The sequence below is a fragment of the Acomys minous genome, assembly GCF_964271855.1.
Source record: "Acomys minous genome assembly, chromosome: 12".
Classification (NCBI taxonomy): Eukaryota; Metazoa; Chordata; class Mammalia; order Rodentia; family Muridae; genus Acomys; species Acomys minous.
In genome coordinates this window covers 112,270,489-112,293,337 of record NC_140493.1, presented here as the reverse complement: position 1 = coordinate 112,293,337, position 22,849 = coordinate 112,270,489, and the positions used below count along the sequence as shown (strand labels likewise).

Below are 22,849 nucleotides of genomic sequence, written 5' to 3'. Positions count from 1 at the left end.
GTTTCTTGAGACAGGGTTTCCCTGTGTAGCCTTCGGCTGTTCTGGACTCATTTTGTAGACGAGGCTGGCCTCGAACTCACAGCGATCCGCCTACCTCTGCCTCCCGAGTTTGTTTGTTTGTTTTTGTTTTTTTTTTTCTTTTCCCCGGTTATTTTGAGACAGGGTTTCACTTATAGTCCTGGCTGTCCTAGACCCACTTTGTAGACAAGGCTGGCCTCGAACTCTCAGAGGTCTGCCTGTGTATGGCTTGTGAATGCTGGGATTAAAGGTGTGCACCACCATACCTGGCAGGTTCACCCTTATCTAGCACTTTTTGAACTTTGGCTGTTTCAACTTAGCTGTTCTGGTTCAAACTCCTCTCCAAGCCAATTGATTCCATCTGGCTTCTCCGTCGGCCTCAGACTGACTGTAGCAATCTGTTCTAACCTTCTGGTTCCTTCTCATTCTCTGGCTTCCTCTGTCTTCTGTGTCTAATTTGTTCTCTCTTCATCTTGTCTCTACAAAACTCCTGGTAAAGCTGTCTCCTCCTCTCTTTCCTCCCTGTTCTTGTGACAGTTGGGCAGATCCCATTCTGTCAAATCTTTCTCTGATTCACCACTTTGCTTCTCAATTAGACATCACTTTCCAACGTGGGTGCTTGCTTCCACAGACTAACTTTACCTTCCTTGTTTGGGATCAAAGGTGTGTACTAAGGGCGTAACCATGTTGCTGGATTAAAATTCTTCTTCACCCAGAGCTTTGCCGCCTCACCGACAGTCCCCGGACCAGCCAGTAAGCTCTCTAGCTCATGCTTGAGAAGCTTTATTACGCGCTGTTGGCAATTCTGTTTCTCAATCAGGGCCTTCTTCAGAAGCTCACACTGGACAAAGACATTTAATCTTATAACTCTGGGTTTGTCCTCGCCAGCTAAGTGTGTGAACTCAGACCCTAAGTGCCAAGTGTGCAAGCATCCTGCCAACAACTAGGACTTTGCTCTGGCAGGTTAATTTAGGGTGGCCTCATAAAGTGCATGACGTGTTTCTTAGGTCCCAAGTCTAACCAGTTCCTTCCTACCTCACCCTAACCCGCTCCTGTGCTGATGTTCCAAGGCCTGGCCTCTTTCCCTCAAGAGCCAGGTGCAGTTTCTCTCTGCCCATGACTCTCTGGAATTCCCAGGCTTTTAGCTCCTCGGCTACCTACATAGACAAGCCTCCTTTCCTGAGGAAGGTGATGGGTTGCAGGTAGTAGCAGCTGATGAGCAGTCAGCCTCCGTCGTGTGCTTAAATAATCAGCTACCGTGATTTACAGGACCTTCTCTCCATGTCTGGCACAGTCCTGTACCCACGCTGCTGTACCCATGCGCCACGGTTACCGGTGCCCGGCTTCTCACCAATGTCATTAGCACTTTCAGTTCACCCTCTAGCACAGGTTTGTTTGGTTTCCTGAGACAGGGTCTCTCTGTGTAGCCTTGGCTGTCCTGGACTCGCTTTGTAGACCAGGCTGGCCTCGAACTAACAGCGATCCACCTGCTTCTGCCTCCCTGAGTGCTGGGATCACAGGCGTGCACCCGGCTCAGCACAGCAGATCTTGTAATCAGTAGCATCAACCTGCTGTTCACCCTGCTGGACACCTGACGAGCCTACCAGCTAAAAAGGAGCCACTTGGCCCTGAGAACTCCTGTAGTGATGGTCAAAACAACCATGCACTCCACCTGGAGTCAATGGGCACCTTCTCTGAGTAAGACTCCTTCCTGAAGGATATTTTGATGCGTTTCCAATGGCCAGAAAAACTTGTTAGAGCCAAGGTGGGTCTTGCAGGGCCCGTACACAAAGGTGTGTAAAATAGCAGCTGCTTTGGCGGCAGTAGTTGCTCTTAGAAGGCATGAGGCAGACCTTGGGAGACAAGTCAGTCACCAGCTTGGCCCTCTAGGCTATGGCCCACAGACTTTCAGATGACCCAACTTACATTCTTGGCTTGGGACATACTACCTGTATGTTACCTGGCCACTCAAACCCGGAGAGCCCAAGACTTTCAGGCCTCTCTCTGGCTTCTCAGTGCAGTCCCTGTCTGGGCCCGTGCGGAAGGCCAGCACAGAAATAACAGGTATCCATCTGTCCAAGGTTTGGTGCTCATGCAGGAGAGGGTGGGGCTTTAGGCTGGTCCCTCTTCTCAGACGGTGTCAGCAGCCCCACTCTGTCCTGTAGACAGGGCAGTTGCCAACATTGAGAGCTCTATCTATCCTGTGTGTGCCAGGGCACTGGCAGCCCAGAGGCGAGCTGAGACTCAGTCCTATCTATTTCAGTCTCTTTGTGTGGATCTGGAATACTCTTTCTTTCCTTGGTCCATTCCTTTTCTGTATTGTACTGTGTCCTGAAGGCAGGTTGTCTTCAAATTATCATACTCAACTCCCCTGCCTCTTCTCCTTACGTAGACGAAACATCCCACCAATGGTATTTAGCTTCGCAAACCTGAACCTTTTTGTTGTTGTTGTTTTGTCTTTGTTTTTGAGACAAGGTCTAAAGTAGCCCAAGCGGTCTTTCAGCTCCTGGTACTCACTAGGTACGGCTGGAACAAACCGGTGACCCCAGCTACTTAGGAGGCAAAGGCAGTAAGATTGCTGAAAGTTCAAGGCCCCGAAGGTCTACACAGTGACCTTCAAGACAACATAAGGATACAGAGAGAGAGAGACAGACAGACAGACACAGAGAGACAGAGACAGAGACAGACAGACAGACAGACTCAAAAACAGGACAGAAAGAACCAATCCGCCTGCCTCTGCCTCTTGAGTGCTAGGATTAAAGGGTGCGTCACCATTGCCTGGCTGGCTCTCCTTTTGCCTTTGGCTCCACAAGAACCCTGGGAGGGAGCAGCAGACCTGAAGAAACTGTCATTACACCAGAGAGCAGGAATGTGTGCCCGCCCTTCAGAGAGAAAAGGACAGGCACCTAGCCGGGCTGCTGCTGGCCTGGGGGCTGTCAGAGGCTCATTGTTCACGGACCTCCAGGGCCTGTAAAGTCGCCCCAGAGACACACGGTTTCCCAGTGGGCACCAATTCTCCTTCCTACAATGAACGGGCTTGGGGAACAAAGGACTCGGTCTTCAAGCCAGGAAGCTCCCTGTGGGAAAGGTGACGTGTTCTCCTCATTTACCGTGTCTCAGAATAAACTATCAAAGGACAAAGTTGTATTTCGGCTCTTACCATTTCTAAGAGCAGTAGATGGGTCAACGTTCTGTACACTTAATAGGGAGTGTTCCCCTTTCTAATGGCCCTTGACGAGCAGGATGATTTTTGTAATGGGGAAGTGAAAAAAGGGGGAGAGGGCACTAGTGTGGTGACGGGCGTGGAGCTGTAAGGGGGAAAAAGAAAAAAAAAGGGAGGACCCGACACTAACAGGGGTGGCTCGCAGCTGTAACCACGGCACACGGGAGACGGGACAGATCTTTAGGTCCGCAGCCAGCCTGTGTGCGCCGTGGGCTCAAAGCAAGTCAGGGACAAAGACACAGAGCAGATGGTGAGTGCGGAACAGGAAGTCCACCGGGGAAAGGACGTGACTCTCGGACGTAATCTAAAGGCTCAGCGCGCACAAACGCCATCCCAACACGTACTCGATATAGTGCGTTTCCCATTTCACCGAGTCCGCCGCGGTCTCGGGCGCCGCAACCGCGCGGACAAAAAGGCGAAGCGGGGCGCCCGGGAGGCGTGCGCGCGGCCCACTGGCGGCAGATGGCGGCCGCAGCCAGGACCCGGGGCCGCACGGCCCGCACGCGCACGGGAAGTTGCGTCACCCGACTTCCGGCCGGCGACCCAGGGGCGGCGCCAGTACGGAAACGCGGCCCAGTCAGAATGCAACACGAGGGGCTTCGGAGGCGCAGGCGTGGCCCCGCCCAAAGGGCCCGGGGCCCCGCCCACTGCCACGTTCGACGAAGACACGCGCGGGGTGCGCGCATCGCTCGGCCAATCGGGAGCCGCGCGGCCGGGCCTCTCGGCCAATCAGGAGCGGCGGTCCCTCCCTTAGCCGCGGAGGGCGTGGGAAAAGCCGCCAGTCAGAAGTCCAGAGAGAGAAAGTTCGCCTCCGCCAGCCAATCAGAGGCTGGGGAGCGTCCCGTGCGCGCGCGCGCTCTGGCCAATCCGAGGCAAGAGCTGGAAGGACTCGGGGGTTTTTTTTTTTTTTTTATGTTTCCCGCCCCCTCCCACCCCCCGTGGCCCGGCCTTGAGTGGCTGTCCAGTCTTCGCGCGGCGGGGGCGGGACTATCAGCTCCCGGGCCAATCGCTGTGCTGCGCAGGGCGCATGCGCACGGCGGCCGGCGCGCGCGGCCATCGGGAGGCGTGGGCGCGTCCCTGGCCCAGGATTTATAAAGGCGCGGTCCGGACGGACGCGCGCTCTCGTCGCCTCGGCTGTCCCGGCGGCGCCAACCCGACCGCCCCGCCCGCTGCCGACGTCCGACATGCTGCTCCGTGCTTTGCTGTGCCTGGCCCTGGCCTGGGCGGTCAGGGTGGGCGCCGACGTCCCGGAGGAGGAGGACAACGTCCTGGTGCTGAAGAAGAGCAACTTCGCGGAGGCGCTGGCGGCGCACAACTACCTGCTGGTGGAGTTCTGTGAGTGCGGCGCGGGCCCGGGCGGGCAGGGCCCCTGGTGCGCACTCCGCAGCTCCCGGCCGCCCTCGGCGCTCGCCGGCGCCGCTGCCCCGTGGAACACGCGCGGGCCGGGCCGGGCTGCGGGTCGCACCTGCTGTCAGCAGCTTCCAGGCTTCCCGAGAGCATCCTTCTCCCTGCCCGGAGTGGCAGCCCCTGCGTTCAGTCGGGGCTCCTTGAGGGTGACCGCGAGGCTGAGACCCGGGAAGGTGTCTTTGTGCCCGACGTCCACATGGCCACATGCTCCTGTTAGCCGGGAGCGGGAGCGGGTCCAGCCCGGTTTAAGTACGCCCACCCTACCTGTAACCTGCACTGGCCTCCTCACCTGGAAGCAGGCCAGGCCCTGAGCTTTTACTTCTGTTTACAAGTATGCGAGCTCCTACACAGCTGCCAGGCTGCCTTGACAGACTGTCACATTCCCACCGCGTTAGACAGGCATCTGGGCACGTTCTTGCTAGTTTAGTGCTGGGCCAGCAACCTTTTAACCTTCCCTCGGTTCTCAGTGGGAAATCCTAGAGATCGCTGGGGGCGGTGGGGGACCAGGATAGGTAGTTATAAGTCAGCATCGTTTTTTGAGGTGTTTTTTGTTTGTTTGTTTGTTTGTTTGTTTGTTTGTTTTTGCTGTGCTGGTGGTCACAGGGCAAAGTAGGGATTGGGGTTGGTTTGTCACCCATGGCCTCTGTCCTGGTATTGCCCAAGAGCACAAGCTATCAGTTGAGTCTCCTGTATGTGTCAGGAGGGGTTATCTTGGCAGGCTGATAAGGTTTTTATGAAAGGAGGTACAAAGTAGAAAGGGAAGAAATAGACCTGGATCAAGGGCTGCCTTGCAGTGTCCTGCTTTCTCTTTTAGATGCCCCATGGTGTGGCCACTGCAAAGCTCTGGCCCCTGAGTATGCCAAAGCTGCTGCAAAGCTGAAGGCAGAAGGTTCGGAGATCCGGCTAGCAAAGGTGGACGCCACGGAAGAGTCTGACCTGGCTCAGCAGTATGGCGTCCGTGGCTACCCCACAATCAAGTTCTTCAAGAATGGAGACACGGCCTCCCCGAAGGAGTATACAGGTGTGACCGCAGCACTGCCCTTTGATGGACGGCTGGGCTTTGGGCGGTAATCCCTGAAAAGCATGGCTTAGGTAGGGAGCCACTTCAGAGGCTCAGGAAGGAAGACCCTGCGAAGAGAGTTCCCTCTTGGGAGCGCCTCCCAGGAAATGTCATTTCTGCGATGACCTCCTGTTAGCGGAGGCTTATCTGGGCATTGACCAATGAGGAGGAGGCAACTGAACACACGGGGCTTCGAACTATTGGTGCTTCCAGAAGACAGTGTGGCCATGACACCTGGGTGACTTTGTAACTCAAGCATTTGTGCTTCTCACTGCACCGTGCCCTTTGGGTCCCCTTCACAGCATCCAAGTTGTGACAAGATGCAAATCCAAGCTTCCAACCATCCCCCGCCATGGAGGCTGGACCCTGGTGTAGGCAGTTCAGTTAGTTACTACTAACAAAAGAAGACTTAGATCTCAGCCCGATGTTTTGGGGCACACCTTTAGTTTTTGCTCTTTTTTATTCTTTTATTTTATTTTATTTTATATTTATTTATTTATTTTTGAGACCAGATTTCTTGGTGTAGCTCTGGCTGTTCTGGACTAGATTTGTAGACCAGGCTGGCCTCCAACTCATAGGGATCCACCTGCCTCTGTCTCTGCCTCCCGAGTGCTGGGATACAGACATGCGCCACCAAGCCCAGCTAATTTTTACTTCTTACACGAGTTCACTCTTGGAGTAGGAAGTTTCTGGTCAGCCAGGTGGTGGCGTGCACCTTTGGTCTCAGCACTCGGGAGGCAGAGGCAGGTAGATCTCTGTGAGTTTGAGGCCAGCCTGATCTACAGAGTAGTTTCGGGACAGCCAAAGCTACACAGAAAAGCCATGTCTCCAAAAACTGACCAAAAAAAAAAAAAAGAAAAGAAAGTCCTTTGTCCAGACCTTGATGTGTTGGCTCATGCATATGGCCAGCACATGGAAGGCAGAGGCAGGAGGATCTTGCAAGATAGAGGGCAGCCTAGTGTGGGCCCTAAGCCATCCAGGTCTATAGTGTGCACTCAGTTGGTAGAGTGCTTGCCTACCCTGTATGAAGACCTACCACCTCATAACTGCGCAGTGATGTTTCCTGTACTGCTGTGTGTGTGCATGCACACCTCTTAGTGTCTGTACGTGTATCTTGTGCATTCTGTGCCAGAAGAGAGCTTTAGATCCTCCAGAACTAGAGGTACAGGCAGCTGTGGACCACTCAGTGTGGATACTAGCAACCAAGCCCAAGCCCAGGTCCTCTTAGAAGAGCAGCAAGTGTTCTTAACACTCACTCTCCAGGGAAAAAAAGATTTTTTTTTTTTCGAGACAGAGTTTTTCTGTGTAGCCTTGACTGTCCTGGACTCGCTTTGTAGACCAGGCTGGCCTCAAAATCAGCGATCTGCCTGCTTCTGCCTCCCGAGTGCTGGGAGATTAAAGGTGTGCACCACCACTGCCCATCGGAAAAAATTTTCAAGATTTATTTATTTATTGTTATGCATACAGTGCTCTGTTTGCATGCACACCTGCAGGCCAGAAGAAGGGATCAGATCACATTATAGATGATCCCAGCCATGTGGTGGCTGGGAATTGAACTCAGGATCTCTGGAAGAGCAGTCAGTGCTCTTAACCTCTCAGCCATCTCTCCAACCCAGAAAAAAAATTTTTTTAGCTGTGTAATGTTCACTCACTCCTTTAATCCCAGAACTCAAGGGGCAAAGACAGGTGGATCTCTGAGTTTGAGGCCAGCCTGGTCTACATAGAGAAACCCTGTCTTAAAAAAAACAAAATAGCCAGGCGGTGGTGACGCACGCCTATAATCCTGGCACACGGGAGGCAGAGGCAGGCGATTGCTGTGAGTTTGTGGCCAGCCTGGTCTACAAAGCAAGTACAGGACAGCCAAGGCTGTTACACAGAGGAATCCTGTCGAACAAAAACAAAGTATTAAAAAAATAAATAAATACTTTGGTGCTCTGCCAGTGTAGGGTGGTCTGGGTTTTGTGGGTGAGATTGCCTGTTTAGCAGCTCAGCGTCTTGTTGGCTCTGAGCTGGAGAATCAGGGTAAATCTAATGTTAGACCTGCCTTGATTAGTCCAAGTGGCCCATTGCAGGAGAGCAGAGTCGCCTGTCAGCCTCTGCTATAAAGAGGGAGCAAGCCCCCTTTCTCCTCAGCACACCTGCTCTGAGTAGTACTCACAAAGTATTTTGCCTGCTCTTACCCATCTGGGAAGTGGGTAGGGCAAACTCTAGACAGAACACCTGGCCCAGTGCTGGGGTCAAGTCAAGCCTGTTTTGGGTTGCAGAGCTAGTGCTGGGGCTGAGTAACCTCGTATCCAAGGGTGTAGGCTGGTAGGAGGGCCTGAACAGAATAGACTGTGGTGTTGAAGGAAACTCAGCGCATGTGGACAGACTGGGGAGAAATGGCTGGTGTGCAAGCCCTGCTCACCAGGTATGTGCACACTCGCAGGATCTGGAGGTTTGGCCAGTGCTGTAGAGGACACCGTGCTCTGGGGTGGGCAGCCTATCCTGAGTTTCTTGGGCACAGCTCAGAGGAGAGAGGGCCTGTTGGGGGGCGTGTTCCTATTTCACAGGGGCTTGTGTTTGTTTGCGGTGTAGCTGGCAGGGAAGCCGACGACATCGTGAACTGGCTGAAGAAGCGCACGGGCCCTGCTGCCACAACCCTGTCAGACACAGCAGCTGCAGAGTCCTTGGTGGACTCCAGCGAAGTGGTGGTCATCGGTTTCTTCAAGGTAGAGCTTTAGAATTCCGTCTCTTCTGTCTGCTGTCCTTACAGTGGGAGGGGAGGGGTCCTGGTGGTGCTCTACTGCTGATCCTGGGACACTGCGGAGCTGGGGTGTATGGCCACCTCTCTTCCCTTCCTCTTCATTCAGGACGTAGAGTCAGACTCTGCCAAGCAGTTCTTGCTGGCAGCAGAAGCGGTTGATGACATACCTTTTGGAATCACGTCCAACAGTGGTGTGTTCTCCAAGTACCAACTGGACAAGGACGGCATGGTCCTCTTCAAAAAGGTGAGTGGCCCGTGGGCAGCTGTGTGCAGGGCAGTTCAGATGTTGGTCTGCAGAGGGTGGTGTTGCCTGCTTATGTTGGGATGGACGGCGCGGGATCTCTGCTGAGTCTTCTTGGACTTGTGATGTGGCAGCCACTTCACACTGTGGCCTTTGGACCAGCTTCTCTGACTGCCAACAGGCCAGGTCTCCTGGACAGTGCGAGGTGGTGGTTATGGCCCTTGGAACCGTTCTGCCCGCTTCCCTCCCTGTCTCCCTTCTCTTTTAACATAGAGTCTCACCCTGTGGCTTCAGCTCTCGTTCCCTGCACACCTCCCACCTGAACACAGTCCTGTTGTCTGTCTTCTGTGGACACTTAAGTGCCCTTGCCATGTGTTCCTGTGACACTAAGTGTCCTTGCCTTGTGTTCCTGTGACACTAACTGCCCTTGCCATGTGTTCCTGTGACACTAACTGCCCTTGCCATGTGTTCCTGTGACACTAACTGCCCTTGCCATGTGTTCCTGTGACACTAAGTGTCCTTGCCTTGTGTTCCTGTGACACTAAATGTCCTTGCCATGTGTTCCTGTGACACTAAATGTCCTTGCCTTGTGTTCCTGTGACACTAACTGCCCTTGCCATGTGTTCCTGTGACACTAAGTGTCCTTGCCATGTGTTCCTGTGACACTAAGTGTCCTTGCCTTGTGTTCCTGTGACACTAACTGCCCTTGCCATGTGTTCTAGTGAAGAGGAAAGGTAGATGAAGCATAGGTGAGGGTCTGCTTGGTAGGCCATGTAAGCCTAGCACCTGACATCCGTGTGTTTGTCTCTGAAAGGGTTTCAGCATAAGCATTTCAGCTGAATGCATACGAGCTGTAACAAGGGCTGGGCATTCTGGCGCCGTGAGCATGCCCCTCAGCTTGCATTAATGCTTCTGTCCAGCAGCACCCTTCACTCACTGGAGGACCTGATGAGAGCAGCTTGTTGCATGCTTGGTGTCTTCTTGGTACATTTGCCCAGGTCCTCTTTAACCAGATGCCTGGCTGGAGAAGGGGTGAAGTCTTGGTAGAACAGACTTGATTGCTCGTACCTTCACAGAGGTAGTGAGTGCACATATGTTGTTCATGGACCGCAGAGCACTTAGTTCTTTGGTGGTTTTTTTTTTTTTTAATTAATTGATTAATTTTTTATTTTTGGGGGGGTATTTTGTTATTTTGGTTTTTCAAGACAGGGTTTCTCTGGATAGCCCTGGCTGTCCTGGACTCACTTTGTAGATCAGGCTGGCCTCGAACTCACAGCGATCCGCCTGCCTCTGCCTCCCAAGTGCTGGGATTAAAGGCGTGCGCCACCACCGCCTGTCTTGGTTTTTTGTTGTTGTTGTTTTTTTAAATGTATTTTTAAAATATAAACTATTCTAATTTATGTGTATGAGTATTTTGCCCACGTGTATGTCTACTGTACTGTGTGCATGCCTGATGGCTGCACAGGCCAAAATGGGGCATGAGATCCGTGGGACTAGAGTCACAGGTCATTATGATCTGACACATGGGTGCTGGAGCTTGAACTTGGGTCCTCTGGAAAAGCAGCCAGTTCTCTTAATGAGGTAGAATGTCCTGTAGCCCAAGCTAGTTTGAAATCTGTGGCTGAAGCTGTCCTTGACTTCTTGACCCCCTCTGAGTACACAACCACACCCGGTGGTTTGGTTGGTTTGTTTGTTTTTGTTCATTTTTGTTGTTGTTGTTGTTTTAAGCTACAGACTTGTTCTGTTGCCCAGGCTGGCTTCCTACTCTTCCCCCTTCCTTGGTGATATTAGCCATACTTCCTCTAGCTGGGCTTTCCTCTCATCCCTAGGGAACTCTCTGAGGCAGAGTAGCAGCCAGACAGTTTCCCAAAGAGACGTGGCTGCCTGCTACTTGCTTCATGTTTTGCCCCCGAGGATGACGTGCAACCTGGACTGAGGACAGAGCTCTAGAAGCAGGGAAGCCAGCCAAGGCTACTGGCGTAGTGTTCGTTAGGACCTGGTGAGGCTGCTGTTTATACCAGAGACAGGTGTGGTAGGCCAAGAGGATAGCACTTCAAACCATGGAGTCAGTTTTGCTCACCACCATCAGTGGGAGGTGGTAGGAGTGGAAGCATTGGTGACTCAGCATCAGTACCTGGAGAGTCCGAAGGAACCCTCAGCCCACTCAGCGCGTCCCATTCTGTATCCTCCACTGTGGCTGCTGAGGGGACGATAGCATAGAAGCCTGTACCCAAGGATCTTGGCCCAGAGGCGTTTGGAATAAGCTGGGCATGCTGGTGCATGTCAGGGATGCTCACACTCAGCCTGCTGAAGCAGGAGGATCACAAGTTTGAGGTCAGCTTGGCAACAGGATAGGACTCTTTCTTGAGAAAAGGCATAGTGGCTTTAATCCCAGCACAGAGGCAAGTGGATCACTGAGTTCGAGGCCAGCCTGGTCTACAAAGCGAGTCTAGGATAGCCAAGCTACACAGAGAAACCCTGTCTCGAAAAACAAAACAAACCAAAAAGGCTGGGCATGGTGTGGTAGGCTGTTGAGGTCAGCCTGGTCTGCATTGCAAGTTCCAGGCCAGCTGAGGCTACATACGTAGTGAGGTTGGAAGTGAAGGAAGGGCTGCACCTGTACCTAAGGTGGGCCGGCTTTTCCCCTTGGGTGAACCATACAATGTAACAACTAAACAACTAATGGTAGGGTACTTACATTGCTATGATTTATCATCAGCCACTTTTTTTTTAGACAAGGTTTCTCTGTGTAGCCCTGGCCGTCCTAGAACTCTCTGTGTAAACCAGGCTCAGTGCTTTTAACTATGGAGCCATCTCTCCAGCATCTTTGTTTTTCTCAAAGTAGCTTTATCTGGCAGGTGCCCTGAAGTGGTCTGGATCCCTTTCATCCTGTTGCCCCCATTCCAACCTTAATCTAGAAGTATCATGCTGTGTGAGCCACTGCTTCTAGAATACAAATGGCTGCTTCCTCAGCACTCAGCTCTGGAGAGTCCTGCTCTATCCTGTGAGAGCCTGCAGCCTCTGCAGTCATGTCTGCTGCCTCAGCCTGCAGAGACGTTAACTCAGCCTGTGCCCTTTAGTCAGCAGCTGGAGGGCCATGAGCCACCAGGCATGAGGTGTGAACATGCCACAGTTAGACTTGCTGGTTGCGGGGTGATGGCTGTATCCAGGTTAGGCCATTGGGGGACGATTAATGACCTTGAAGCTGGCTGGCCACAGCAGAGGCTCACAGCCCTCCTTCTGTCCACAGTTTGATGAAGGCCGCAACAACTTTGAGGGTGAGGTCACCAAGGAGAGGCTGCTCGACTTCATCAAGCACAACCAGCTGCCATTGGTCATCGAGTTCACCGAACAGGTACGGCCTCTGACGGCAGAGTGCTGGGGACCCTGGGGCCACTGGGAGAGTAGTAGCCTAGGAGCTGCTCATGGCTCAGACTCAGTGATGGCTACTTGTCTCACAGACAGCCCCAAAGATCTTCGGAGGTGAAATCAAGACACACATCCTCCTGTTCCTGCCCAAGAGTGTGTCTGACTACGATGGCAAATTGAGCAACTTCAAGAAAGCGGCTGAGGGCTTCAAGGGCAAGGTGGGCTGCCTCAGACACGGGGTTCTTTGACAGGTGCTGGAGGCCTGCCTAGTCCTCTGCAGTGCTGCCCGTTAGGTCTGAGTGAGGGGTGCCCACTGGGCCCGTCCTGTTGGCTAACAAGTACCTGTTACTCAATGGGCAGCCCCAGACTCGATGTGTACAAAGCCATTTCAGGCGTGTGAGCGTGTATGCAGGATCTGTCTAAATGCACCTTTTCTCCCCCAAGATCCTGTTCATCTTCATTGACAGCGACCACACTGACAACCAGCGCATCCTTGAGTTCTTCGGCCTCAAGAAGGAGGAGTGTCCTGCTGTCCGGCTTATCACCCTGGAGGAAGAGATGACCAAGTACAAACCGGAGTCAGATGAGCTGACGGCTGAGAAGATCACGGAATTTTGTAACCGCTTCCTGGAGGGCAAGATCAAGGTGTGGAGTTGGACCTGGTTGTGGTGACAGTTAAGCTTGCAGAGTAGGGTCTGCCTGTTGTATCTAGTGTAGTGTCCTGTGCTTCCTGCAGCATCCCTTCAAAGTCTGAAGAAGACGTTAGCACAAATTCCTTACCACCGAGCCTGTGGTGGTTTGAGTTCTCCGTTCTTGTTCTGCACCTGGGGCACCATGGACAATCTGCCCCCTGGTGTGCTAGCCTAGCCGGGCACCACGGTGGCTCCAAGGCTACCAGGGCACTGTCTATATTTTAGCTCATTGACCTTGAAGGCTCCGATCTCAGCAGATTCCTGGCAACAGCTCTGGAGGGCAGTGTCTCAGCTACAGCAGGATTGGGGTGTGGGGTGGGGCAGTGCTGTGCCTGACTGTATACTCTCTGTTCCAGCCCCACCTCATGAGCCAAGAACTGCCTGAAGACTGGGACAAGCAGCCGGTAAAAGTGCTCGTTGGGAAAAACTTTGAAGAGGTTGCTTTTGATGAGAAAAAGAATGTGTTTGTCGAATTCTGTAAGTGAGGGTTTCTGGCTTCACAGGGGGGCTTTCAAATTACAGCACACAGTGCAAACAGTTGTGGGTGGCTCTGTCTAGGATGGACCCTCAGCACTGTTCTCTTTCAGATGCCCCTTGGTGTGGTCATTGCAAGCAGCTCGCCCCCATTTGGGATAAACTGGGAGAGACATACAAGGACCATGAGAACATCGTCATTGCAAAGATGGACTCCACAGCCAACGAGGTGGAAGCCGTCAAAGTGCACAGCTTCCCCACACTGAAGTTCTTCCCTGCAAGTGCAGACAGGACGGTGCGTTCCCTCCAGGGCTCAGCGGGGCTTGTGGGCGCGCGGTTCTTCACCGTGGCCAGAAGCTGCTGTCTGGTGAGCCTAGTTCTATCTGCCCTCTTTCATTTCCTATAGGTCATCGATTATAACGGTGAGCGGACGCTAGAGGGGTTCAAGAAATTCTTGGAGAGTGGTGGCCAGGATGGAGCAGGGGACGATGATGTGAGTGCTCAGATCTGGGCCCTGTGGACGGTATTGCAGCTCAGGCTTTGATGTGGAGGCTTTGGTGGCCACGTGGCAGGCACAGCTGTGTATCCAGTGGCCTCAGACTTTGGCTTTGGTCTGAGGGTCGTGCTCTATATCCAGCACTGAGATAGCACTTAACAAAGTATGTTTGTTTGTTTGGTTTGGTTTCCAGTCAGGGTTTCTCCGTAGCTATGGCTAGCCTGAACTCACGTTGTAGACCAGGCTAGCCTCGAACTCAAAGCGATCTGCCTGCCTCTGCCTCCCAAGTGCTGGGATTAAAGGCGTGCACCACCATGCCCAGACAAAGTATGAATTTTAAAGGCACCTTTCAGAATTATTCCATAGGTTTCTCATTCTTGCTAGCCCCACCCCAGATAGGTTTCTCTATGTAACAGCCCCGCTGGAACTTTCTCTGTAGAACAGGCTGGTCTCATATTCACAGACCCTGCTTCTGCCTCCTTAGTGCTGGGATCAGAGGAGTGCGCCACCACTGGCTGATCTGGCTAACTTGGATTTAAACTTAGAGCCCATGGCTAGGTCTGTTTGCTCCTCACACTACTCAGTGCCTGTGTGGGAGGCTCTGCCGGCCCTAGACTACAGAGTGGACATGGCTGCCTTTCAGCAGCTCTGCACCTGGAGAGGTCAGCTAGTGACCAGTCACCATGATGTAGCAGGTCAGGTTTTAACAGGGTGGGACTTGAGGACATGTGAAGCGTGTGTCCTGGTGACCAAGGGCTTGAGGGGGCTATAAGGTAGAATCAAGTCAGTGCCAGGTAACCAGCAGCTACTGTGCCTGAGCTGTCGTCCCTTCCAGGTCTGGGACTCTGGGCTCCAAGTGCCATCCAGCTGGAGGTTAGGAGGGCTTGGCTGGGGTTCTTAACTGGCAGCCATGTTGTGTCTGGCCTTAACTGCAGAAGCTTCATGTCTTAGTGACACTCAGAACCCCTTTCCCTTTATGTGTGAGGACCAGTCTCACCGAGGCAGCCATGTTACAGCATTGGTCTTTAAACTGGACTTTCTTCCTGCATCTAGGACCTGGACCTAGAAGAAGCTTTGGAACCAGACATGGAGGAAGACGATGACCAGAAAGCTGTGAAGGATGAACTGTAGTGGAGAAACCAAATCTGGGCACCAAACCCAAAACCTCGATGGGCCGCGCTCCCAGCAGCCCACGTCTCCGGAGCCTGAGTCTCACCCAAGGACGGAGCATCATCAGAACCCAGGGAATTTTTCTGAAGCCACACTCACCTAACACACGTACGCTTAACCTGTCTCTCTTGCTCTTCAGCTTTGGAAAGGGATCTCTCTCCAGGCCAGCGCATCTTGAAGAGATGCCTTTTTATTTCTAAATTGGTGATGTACTTTTTTGTATGTGGATTTTGTCCCAAGTGCTCGCTAAAATATTTGGGGAATCTCACACTGGTAATGTCTCTCCTGTTAGAGAGGTTTATGCTATCGCTTAAAATTTCATCTGTGAGCCATTTCATCTTCTAGACATTTCTTGGTGTCAAGATACTTGTTCCACTATGGAAAGCCTCCCTGAGACTCCTTCCTGCCCTGTGTAGGAAGTGATGGACCTGGGCTGTATTTGGTCACTCTCCACCTTGTACTAGTGCTGCCATGACCGCATGGCTTTTTGTAGTTGATCTGGGGACTTACAGAGGGTGGGTCTCGGCGTGTGGAAAATAGTGTGGCTGGCTGCTGGGCCCAGGCCAGGCCTGGACAGCTCTCACTCTCCTCAAGCCAGGACTACCGACCAGCCGGCTATGGGCACATCACTCTGTGGCTGCTGAATTCCTTTCCAGCATGGCCTGTGGCCTGTGTGAGGCAGAACTGGGACCCTTGATTCCTAGACTGGGAGTCAGACAAGGACACTGGGGCTGAATGAAACGCCCGCTCTTAAGGCATTTCTACCATAATATTGGAATTGAACACATTGGCTAAATAAAATTGAAATTTTACTACCCATTGTCACCTCTGCTTGATATCTCTGAGCCAAGGACGCTGAGCTGAAATTCTGCCACTGTGCGTGCTGTGGAACATGTCCATCCACGTCCACACACAAATAGTGTCACATTCAGGACTGAGCCTAGAAGTAAATATCCAGAAGCCACTATGCAACTCAAAGAAAACCCTGATATTAAAGCCACATAGCTGGGAGTGGCAGCCCACGCCTTTAATCCCAACCCCAGAAAGTGTTCAGTGTCATCATCTATATCCTGAGGTGTCAAGACCACCCTAGGCTACATATGTATTCTACCAGGAATGGTGGGGCGTGTTCATATTGTAATCTTAGTGTTTAGAAAGTGAAGGCAGGAATCTTGGGAATTTAGGGTCATCCTTGGCAATACAAGTTCATGTGTTATGATATATGAGTCCCCCCAAAAAACAATCTTCTGCTTGTATTCCTAGCATGGGGAAGCTGAGGCAAGATGATTGTTTTGAATTTCAGGCCAACTAGGGATGTGTAGTTTTACATTTTATTTACTTATGTATACAGTGTTCTGCCTGCATGTGCACCTGCATGCCAGAAGAGGGCATCAGATCTCATAAATGGTTGTGAGCCACCATGTAGTGGCTTGGAATTGAACTCTAAACCTTTGAAGGAGCAGACAGTGCTCTTAATCTCTGAGTCATATTTGCAGCCCTGGTTTTGGTTTTGTGTTTATTTTTTTTCAAGATGGGGTTTCTGTCCTGGAACTCACTCTGTACTGCTTGGCTTTAGTTTTTTGTTTTTGTTTTATTTTCTTTTGAGACAGGGTTTCTCTGTTAGCCTTGGCTGTCCTGTACTCAATTTGAAGACCAGGCTGGCCTCAAACTTACAGAGATCTCCCTGCCTCTGCCTCCTGAGTGCCAGCATTAAAATAATGCTGTGCCCCACCACTGCCTGACCTTGTTTTGTTTTTTAAGGTTTTTGTTTTGTTTTGTTTTTGAGACAGGGTTTCCTCTGTGTAGCCTTGGCTGTCCTAGACTCGCTTTTGTAGACCAGGCTGGCCTCGAACTCACAGTGATCCGCCAGCCTCTGCCTCCCAAGTGCTGGGAATAAAGGCGTGCGCCACCACGCCTGGCTCTTAAAGTTTTTTTAAAAAGCAGGTATACTTGCCAGAACACTGTATACATAATAAATAAATCTTTTTAAGAGATGAGTTAAAAGCCGGGTGTGGTGGTGCAGACAGAAACCCTGTCTCGAAAAACCAAAAAAAAAAAAAAAAAAAAAAAAAATAGAGATGAGTTAAAAGTTCTGGTTAAAAATGCTTGCTGCTCTCGCTGGAGATCTAAGTTTGGGTCCCAGCACTCAGATACAGCTTAACTGCTTGTAACTCCAGCTCCAGAGAATCTGATACCCTCTTCTGGCTTTTTTTTTTTTAATTTTTATTTTTTTGTTTGTTTTTGTTTTTGAGACAGGACTACCTCTTCTGGCTTCTGAGGGTACCCACACCTGTGCAGCACAACACACACACACACACACATAAATAAATAAATAAAAATGTTTCAAGCCAGGCAGTGGTGGCACAAATCTTTAATCCCAGCACTTGGGAGGCTGAGACAGGTAGATCGCTGTGAGTTCGAGGCCAGCCTGGTCTACAAAGTGAGTCCAGGACAGTCAAGGCTGCACAGAGAAACCCTGTCTCGAAAAAACAAAAAGAAAAACCAAAAATAAATAAATAAATAGTTTCAAAAGGAGAAGCAAGAGCTGGCCAGATGGTTCAGTGGGTAAGGTACCTGCTGTCAAGCCTGGCTATCTCAAGGTCTCTGCTGGAGAAGCTAGCACACATGTGCGTGTGGTGCATGTGCGTGCTGCAAATGTGTGTACCTCTGTGATGTGCACGCTGTGCTCACGGAGACGAGAAGACGGTGTTGGATTCCCCTGGAACTGGAGTTCCTGGCCCTTGTGAGCAGTCACATGCCTACTGAGAAATAATGTCAGGTCCTCTGCGACAGCAGCAAGTGTTGTTAGCTGCTGGGCTATCTCTCCAGCCTTTAACACACTGAATACCAGCACTGAGAAGGCTGAGGCAGGAGGATTGGGGAGATAGGAGGCCCTGCCATAACAGAACAGCTGGGGATGGTGGTGCGCAGGTTTAATCCTAGCACACAGGAAGCAGAGGCGGGCGGATCTCTTGAGTTTGTGGCCAGCCTGGTCTACAGAGTGACTCTCAGGACAGCCAAACCCTGCCTCAAAAAAATAAATAAATAAATTTGGCTTGAAGGACCTCAACTTGCTTAGTTCACACAGAGAAACGAAGACCAGAACCAGGTGTTTCCAGTCTCAACGTTACCACCTCATGTGCAGTAGGAACAGTGATGACGCTGAAGCTGGCTTGCTCACACTGCCGGGTTGGGTGTGGACATCTTTGGGAGCACTGCAGTACCTGAGTCTCCTATAGTAGGCATAGACACCTACAGGGCCAAAGGGTCGAGAGGCTCGGGGTGGTCATGCCTCGGGCTGCCTGAGGACAGGCAGACCCCACAGCTTTACCCATGTTCTAAGGGGCCCTGCCTGTGTTTACATATGTGCACGAAGGACGTTACACCACCAAGGCCAGGTGCACCTGACCCAACTGTTAGGGTGGGCTGAAAGACTTGCCAAGTATGGTTATCTTGCTGGGCGGTAGTGGCGCACGCCTTTAATCCCAGCACTTGGGAAGCAGAGGCTGGTGGATCACTGGGAATTCGAGGACAGCCTGGTCTACAAAGTGAGTCCAGGACAGCCAAGGCTACACAGAGAAACCCTGTGTTTCTCTCCCAGGTCTAGGGGTGTGGGGTGTGGTAACCGCCCCCCCCCCCTTCACTACCTTGTCCTGCCATAAAAGCTCACACAAGGCCAGGGACACAGCTATCTGATCTGGCTGTGTGGCAGCATAGGGGGCAGGGGCCTCTGTCACTCCCTCAGGCAGCGTCAAATGGCCCAGGTACCTTTCACTCTGACGCTGTCCATTCCGACTCAGCATGAGGCCAGCTGTCCACTTATGTATGCATCTATGTGACAGACTGAGCTGCCGTGTGGTGCTGCGAATTGAAGCCAGGTCCTCTGGAAGAGCAGCCAGTGCTCTTACCCTCGGAGCCGTCTCTCCAGCCCCTGGCCATTGTTATCTTAAAGTGAGCACAGTCACCTTGGAGTTTGACGGGGAAAAGATATAAATTCTTCTCCCCAAGATGTGAGTCAAGGCTCTGAGGCCAACACCACAGGGCTCTCAGGGGAGAAAACCAGGCAGGGCTGTGAGCAGGTTTCCAGCCCTAGCCTAAAGGTATGCTGGACGTCCTGCCCCAGAGACGGTGCCAGAACTTCTGCCCAGCTGTGCAGGGATTTGGTCTCTGGGCAAGAGAGCTCAGTCTGGGCAGTCACTGTCACGCGCTCCTGGGGGCGGGGGGGAGTGACTCACAGATCTTTCCCCTTTTGCAGAGGCAGCTGATGAGAGCATTCGGGAACGAGGCTGTGCAGGGCAGCTCCAGGATGACGTCTAAAGCCTCTATGCAGCGTTGGGCTGGTGGATCACTGAAGCCACCGCCAGACTTGAGGGTGGAGTGGAAGTTTAATACTCTGGAATTTCCCACCCACCCTCCCCAGGTAGCTAAGTCTTTGGCTTGGAATTTTAAAAAAGGATTGCCCTAAGGGGGTTAAATTGTAGACTGACCATACCGAAGGCCTGTGCTGATCACCCAACAGCCCCCAGGCACTGGGTACACACCACTGCTGGTGGCATTGTCAGAGGGTTGGTTGGTCTGTTCTTGGTGTGGGTTTTTTGGTTGGTTTTGGTTTAGTTTAGACTTGTGTCAGGTCTTGAACTCACTATGTAGCTCAGGCTGGCTTTGGGTATAATAATAGAAGCCTGTAATCCCAGGAAGCTGAGGTAAGAGGAAAAAAAATTATATATATAGTCTCCCTGGGTAGCCGAGGCAGGCCTGGAACTAGCTCTGTAGACCAGGCTAGCCTGGAACTCACAGAGATCCACCTGTCTCTGCCCCCCTAGAGCTGGGACTAAAGCCGGGCACTACCACGGTACATCTAGCAAGAGGATTGAAAGCTCTGAGGCTGCAGGGCTGTGATTGCTCACAGCTTTAGTCCCAGCACTTTGGAGGTAGAGGAAGGCAGATTTCTGTGAATTTGAGGCCAGTCTGGTCTACAAAGTGAGTTCTAGGACAGCCAGGGCCACACAGAGAAACCCTGTCTCAAAAACAAAAAAGAAAAGAAAAAAGAAGAAGGCGTGAGGATTACACCATACTGGAGGGTAACCTTTGCATAATTTGTTGTTTTTGTTGTTTTGAGCCTTGAACTTCTTGCCTCTGTCTCCCAAGAGCTGGAAACACAGTAATCATCACCACCCTAGCTTTATTTTAGTTCATTTTCCAAAAAGTAGCAATTCCAGACCTCACAGACTAGCCACTGTATAAATTCATACTGGCTGAGGGATACCCCAAGAGGTAGGCGATTCGATTCCAGGCTCTGTTTATCACCAACCACCGTCGGAGACTGTGGCTCCTGCTGAAAGCTGATGCACACCAGGAAGCGATGTGCCTCAGCTCAGAACACACAGCTCCCAGGGCTGTGAGACTGGAAGTGGTTGGAAGAGTTTGAGGACTAGACTCTGACTCAAATAGAAAGCCTAAACTCAAGAACCTCTGTGCTCTAAGCAGGGCGGTGGTGGTGCATGCCTTTAATCCCAGCACATGGGAGGCAGAGGCAGGTGGATCTCTGAGTTCCAAGGCCAGCCTGGTCTATAAAGAAAGTTCCAGGAGCCAGAGCTACACAGAGAAAAAACAAAACAAAACAAAACAAACAAAAACCCTCTATGCACTAAATGGCTAGGGGCCTCATGTGCTAAATTGTTTCCAGACCTTGTTTCTTCGGAGGGCACTCACTGATGGAAGAAAGGAGCTGCCACTCTGTCATTGGCACCTTCATCTGCAGCCTTTCACCTGATCCTCTGAGCCGGGAGTACAGACAGAACTTTTCCACAACAGAGAAAAGACAATCGTCCGATCTAGAGCAGGGTGGGGGGTGGGGGGCAGTTTTATCACCTGGCTACAGTGCAGCACATTTAGTCTCCCTACTTTAGGTAAACAAGTTAGAAGACTTGATGCCAGACGTGGTGGCGCACGCCTTTAATCCCAGCACTCGGGAGGCAGAGGCAGGCAGATTGCTGTGAGTTCGAGGCCAGCCTGGTCTACAAAGGGAGTCCAGAGCAGCCAAGGCTACACAGAGAAACCCTGTCTCAAAAGAAAAACAAAACAAACAAACAAACAAAAGTTAGAAGACTTGTACCTGACTCCTCCCAAGCGACCAGGAGATAGACCTGGGCCCTGGAGCAGCCGAGGCGCAGAACCATGCCAGCAGGTTCTCTCAGAGCCTTCAAGTTTCTGGCGCACTCAAGCTCACAGAGCGAGCAGGCCCCGGGCGTTGAGGGATGCTGGGAGTCCTCTTTCAGTGTGCCCTGCGGCCAGTGGACCTCGGCTTTACACCTACAGGGTGTGTAACGTGTTGGCTGGGTGACGGCTGGAGAGCAGCCAGGTGCTGTAAGGCCCGCCGCTGCCCGCATTGCCGTCCCCGCTCCCCAGCCTAGCAAGTAGCTGCCCGGTCCCAGGCCTCCCATGACCACCTGGAATCTTGTCCTATAGAAGGTTGTCCCCAGTCTCCCAGGTGATGTCCTAGATCTCAATACTTTGGAGTTTGATTTTTTTGGGGAATGGGATAAGGTCACCCTGGAGTAGGCTATGCCCTAAGTCTTGTCTTTTCTTTCTTTCCTTTTCTTTTTATTTTCTTTCTTTCTTTCTTTCTTTCTTTCTTTCTTTTTTCTTTTTTTTGAGACAGGGTTTCTCTGTGTAGCCCTGGCTGTCCAGGACCTGTTTTGTAGGCCAGGCTGGCCTTGAACTCAGAGATCCACCTGTGTCTGCCTCCCGAGTGCTGGTGTCTCTATAAGATTATCTGAACCAGATGTGATAGCACATGCCCATAATTCCAGCCCCCTCTTTTTTTTAGGAGGCTGAGGGAGGAGAATTGTGAGTTCCTGACTTGCCTGGGGTAGGGGCACGCACCTGTAATCTCAGCCCTTGGGAGGCAGAAGCAGGCAGATCTATGTGAGTTCGAGGTCAGCCTGGTCTACAAAGTGAATCTAGGACAGCCAAAGCTGTTACACAGAGAAATCCTGTCTCAAAAAATAAGAAAGAAGAAAACAACTACTTTTCCTGAGGGGAGGGGGAATTTTAATGGGGCAGCTGGGTGTGGTGGTGCACACCTGTAAGGCCAGCACTGGGCTGGGGCAGCTGGGCGTGGTGGTGCACACCTGTAAGGCCAGCACTTGGGACCGGGTGGCAAGGTGCTCAGGAGTTTGCCTAAGCAACAAAGGGAGGTCAATGTCTGTGACTATGTAAAAAAGGCAGGCAGGGAGTAGGACTGGACGTGGGAACACAGAGCCAGTAGAGATGAATGTAGAGGTTGGGTGATGCTTTTAGAAGCCAAAGAACAGCAAGGACTGAACTGACCTGCAGAGGCTGGGAAGCTCGGCGGGCAGCGGGAAAGGCTCCTGCAGGACCTCAGAAGGAGCCCACCCGGGTCTCAGGCTGCGGCCTCTGCAACCATGAGGGTAAATTCTAGCTCAACCCAGTCTGTGCTGCTCTGTCACAGCAGCCCTAGCGGACACAACCCCGTTAGCTTTTAGGAATGCAGGAGAAGCCGTAGCTGGCTACTCACAGCTCCATAACCACGTTTCTGGGCACCTGTGGCTCAAGCTCTGCTCTTGGGTTCCACCGACCAGGTGGCCTCAAGCCCCCGAGCCAAGCACCCCGAGACCTTGGCGGAAGCTGTTATAAAAGCAAGGATAGCTGGCAGAGCGCCTGCAGGAAGATAACGTGTGGGGTCCCTCCCTTTCTCCACCTGCGACAGGCACTGCTCCCTCTCTTTGGAGCCGACTGGATGACACCTTCAACATGAGTCCCTAGGAAGCTGTCCAGAACCCAGAGTCTGTGTGTACGTGCGTGCGTGTGTGCGTGCGTTCAAGGTGGGTCCCCAAGGACTGGAAGTGTTGACCTGTTGGGTTGCGGTCCTAGCCTGGGCAGCAGCAGTTCCTAGCAGTGTGATGTACTGTGAAGGCAGTTCTATGAATC

The 22,849-nt window shown here is 52.0% G+C and overlaps 1 protein-coding gene and 1 long non-coding RNA gene across 2 annotated transcripts in view; one reads left to right on the top strand and one right to left on the bottom strand.

Moving 5' to 3' along the window:
* The window catches only part of LOC311609793, a 119,014-nt gene that overhangs the window by 53,435 nt on the left and 42,730 nt on the right, over positions 1 to 22,849 (bottom strand). The gene's annotated exons all lie outside the window — the stretch shown is intronic.
* P4HB (prolyl 4-hydroxylase subunit beta) lies at positions 4,329 to 15,711 on the top strand. Its single transcript, XM_084803133.1, has 11 exons — positions 4,329 to 4,576; positions 5,463 to 5,669; positions 8,286 to 8,419; positions 8,561 to 8,698; positions 11,946 to 12,050; positions 12,157 to 12,282; positions 12,509 to 12,709; positions 13,113 to 13,233; positions 13,344 to 13,525; positions 13,637 to 13,723; positions 14,780 to 15,711. The coding sequence occupies exons 1-11, from the start codon at positions 4,426 to 4,428 to the stop codon at positions 14,855 to 14,857; spliced, it is 1,530 nt and encodes a 509-aa protein (XP_084659259.1). The 5' UTR covers positions 4,329 to 4,425; the 3' UTR covers positions 14,858 to 15,711.

What these genes read in the sequence shown, in the direction of transcription:
- P4HB (XM_084803133.1), top strand. Translation starts at nt 4,426, where the DNA reads ATGCTGCTCCGTGCTTTGCTGTGCCTGGCCCTGGCCTGGGCGGTCAGG. An exon ending in CTGAGGGCTTCAAGGGCAAG is followed by an intron (nt 12,283 to 12,508) that starts GTGGGCTGCCTC and finishes TTCTCCCCCAAG; the next exon opens with ATCCTGTTCATCTTCATTGA. An exon ending in GAATGTGTTTGTCGAATTCT is followed by an intron (nt 13,234 to 13,343) that starts GTAAGTGAGGGT and finishes GTTCTCTTTCAG; the next exon opens with ATGCCCCTTGGTGTGGTCAT.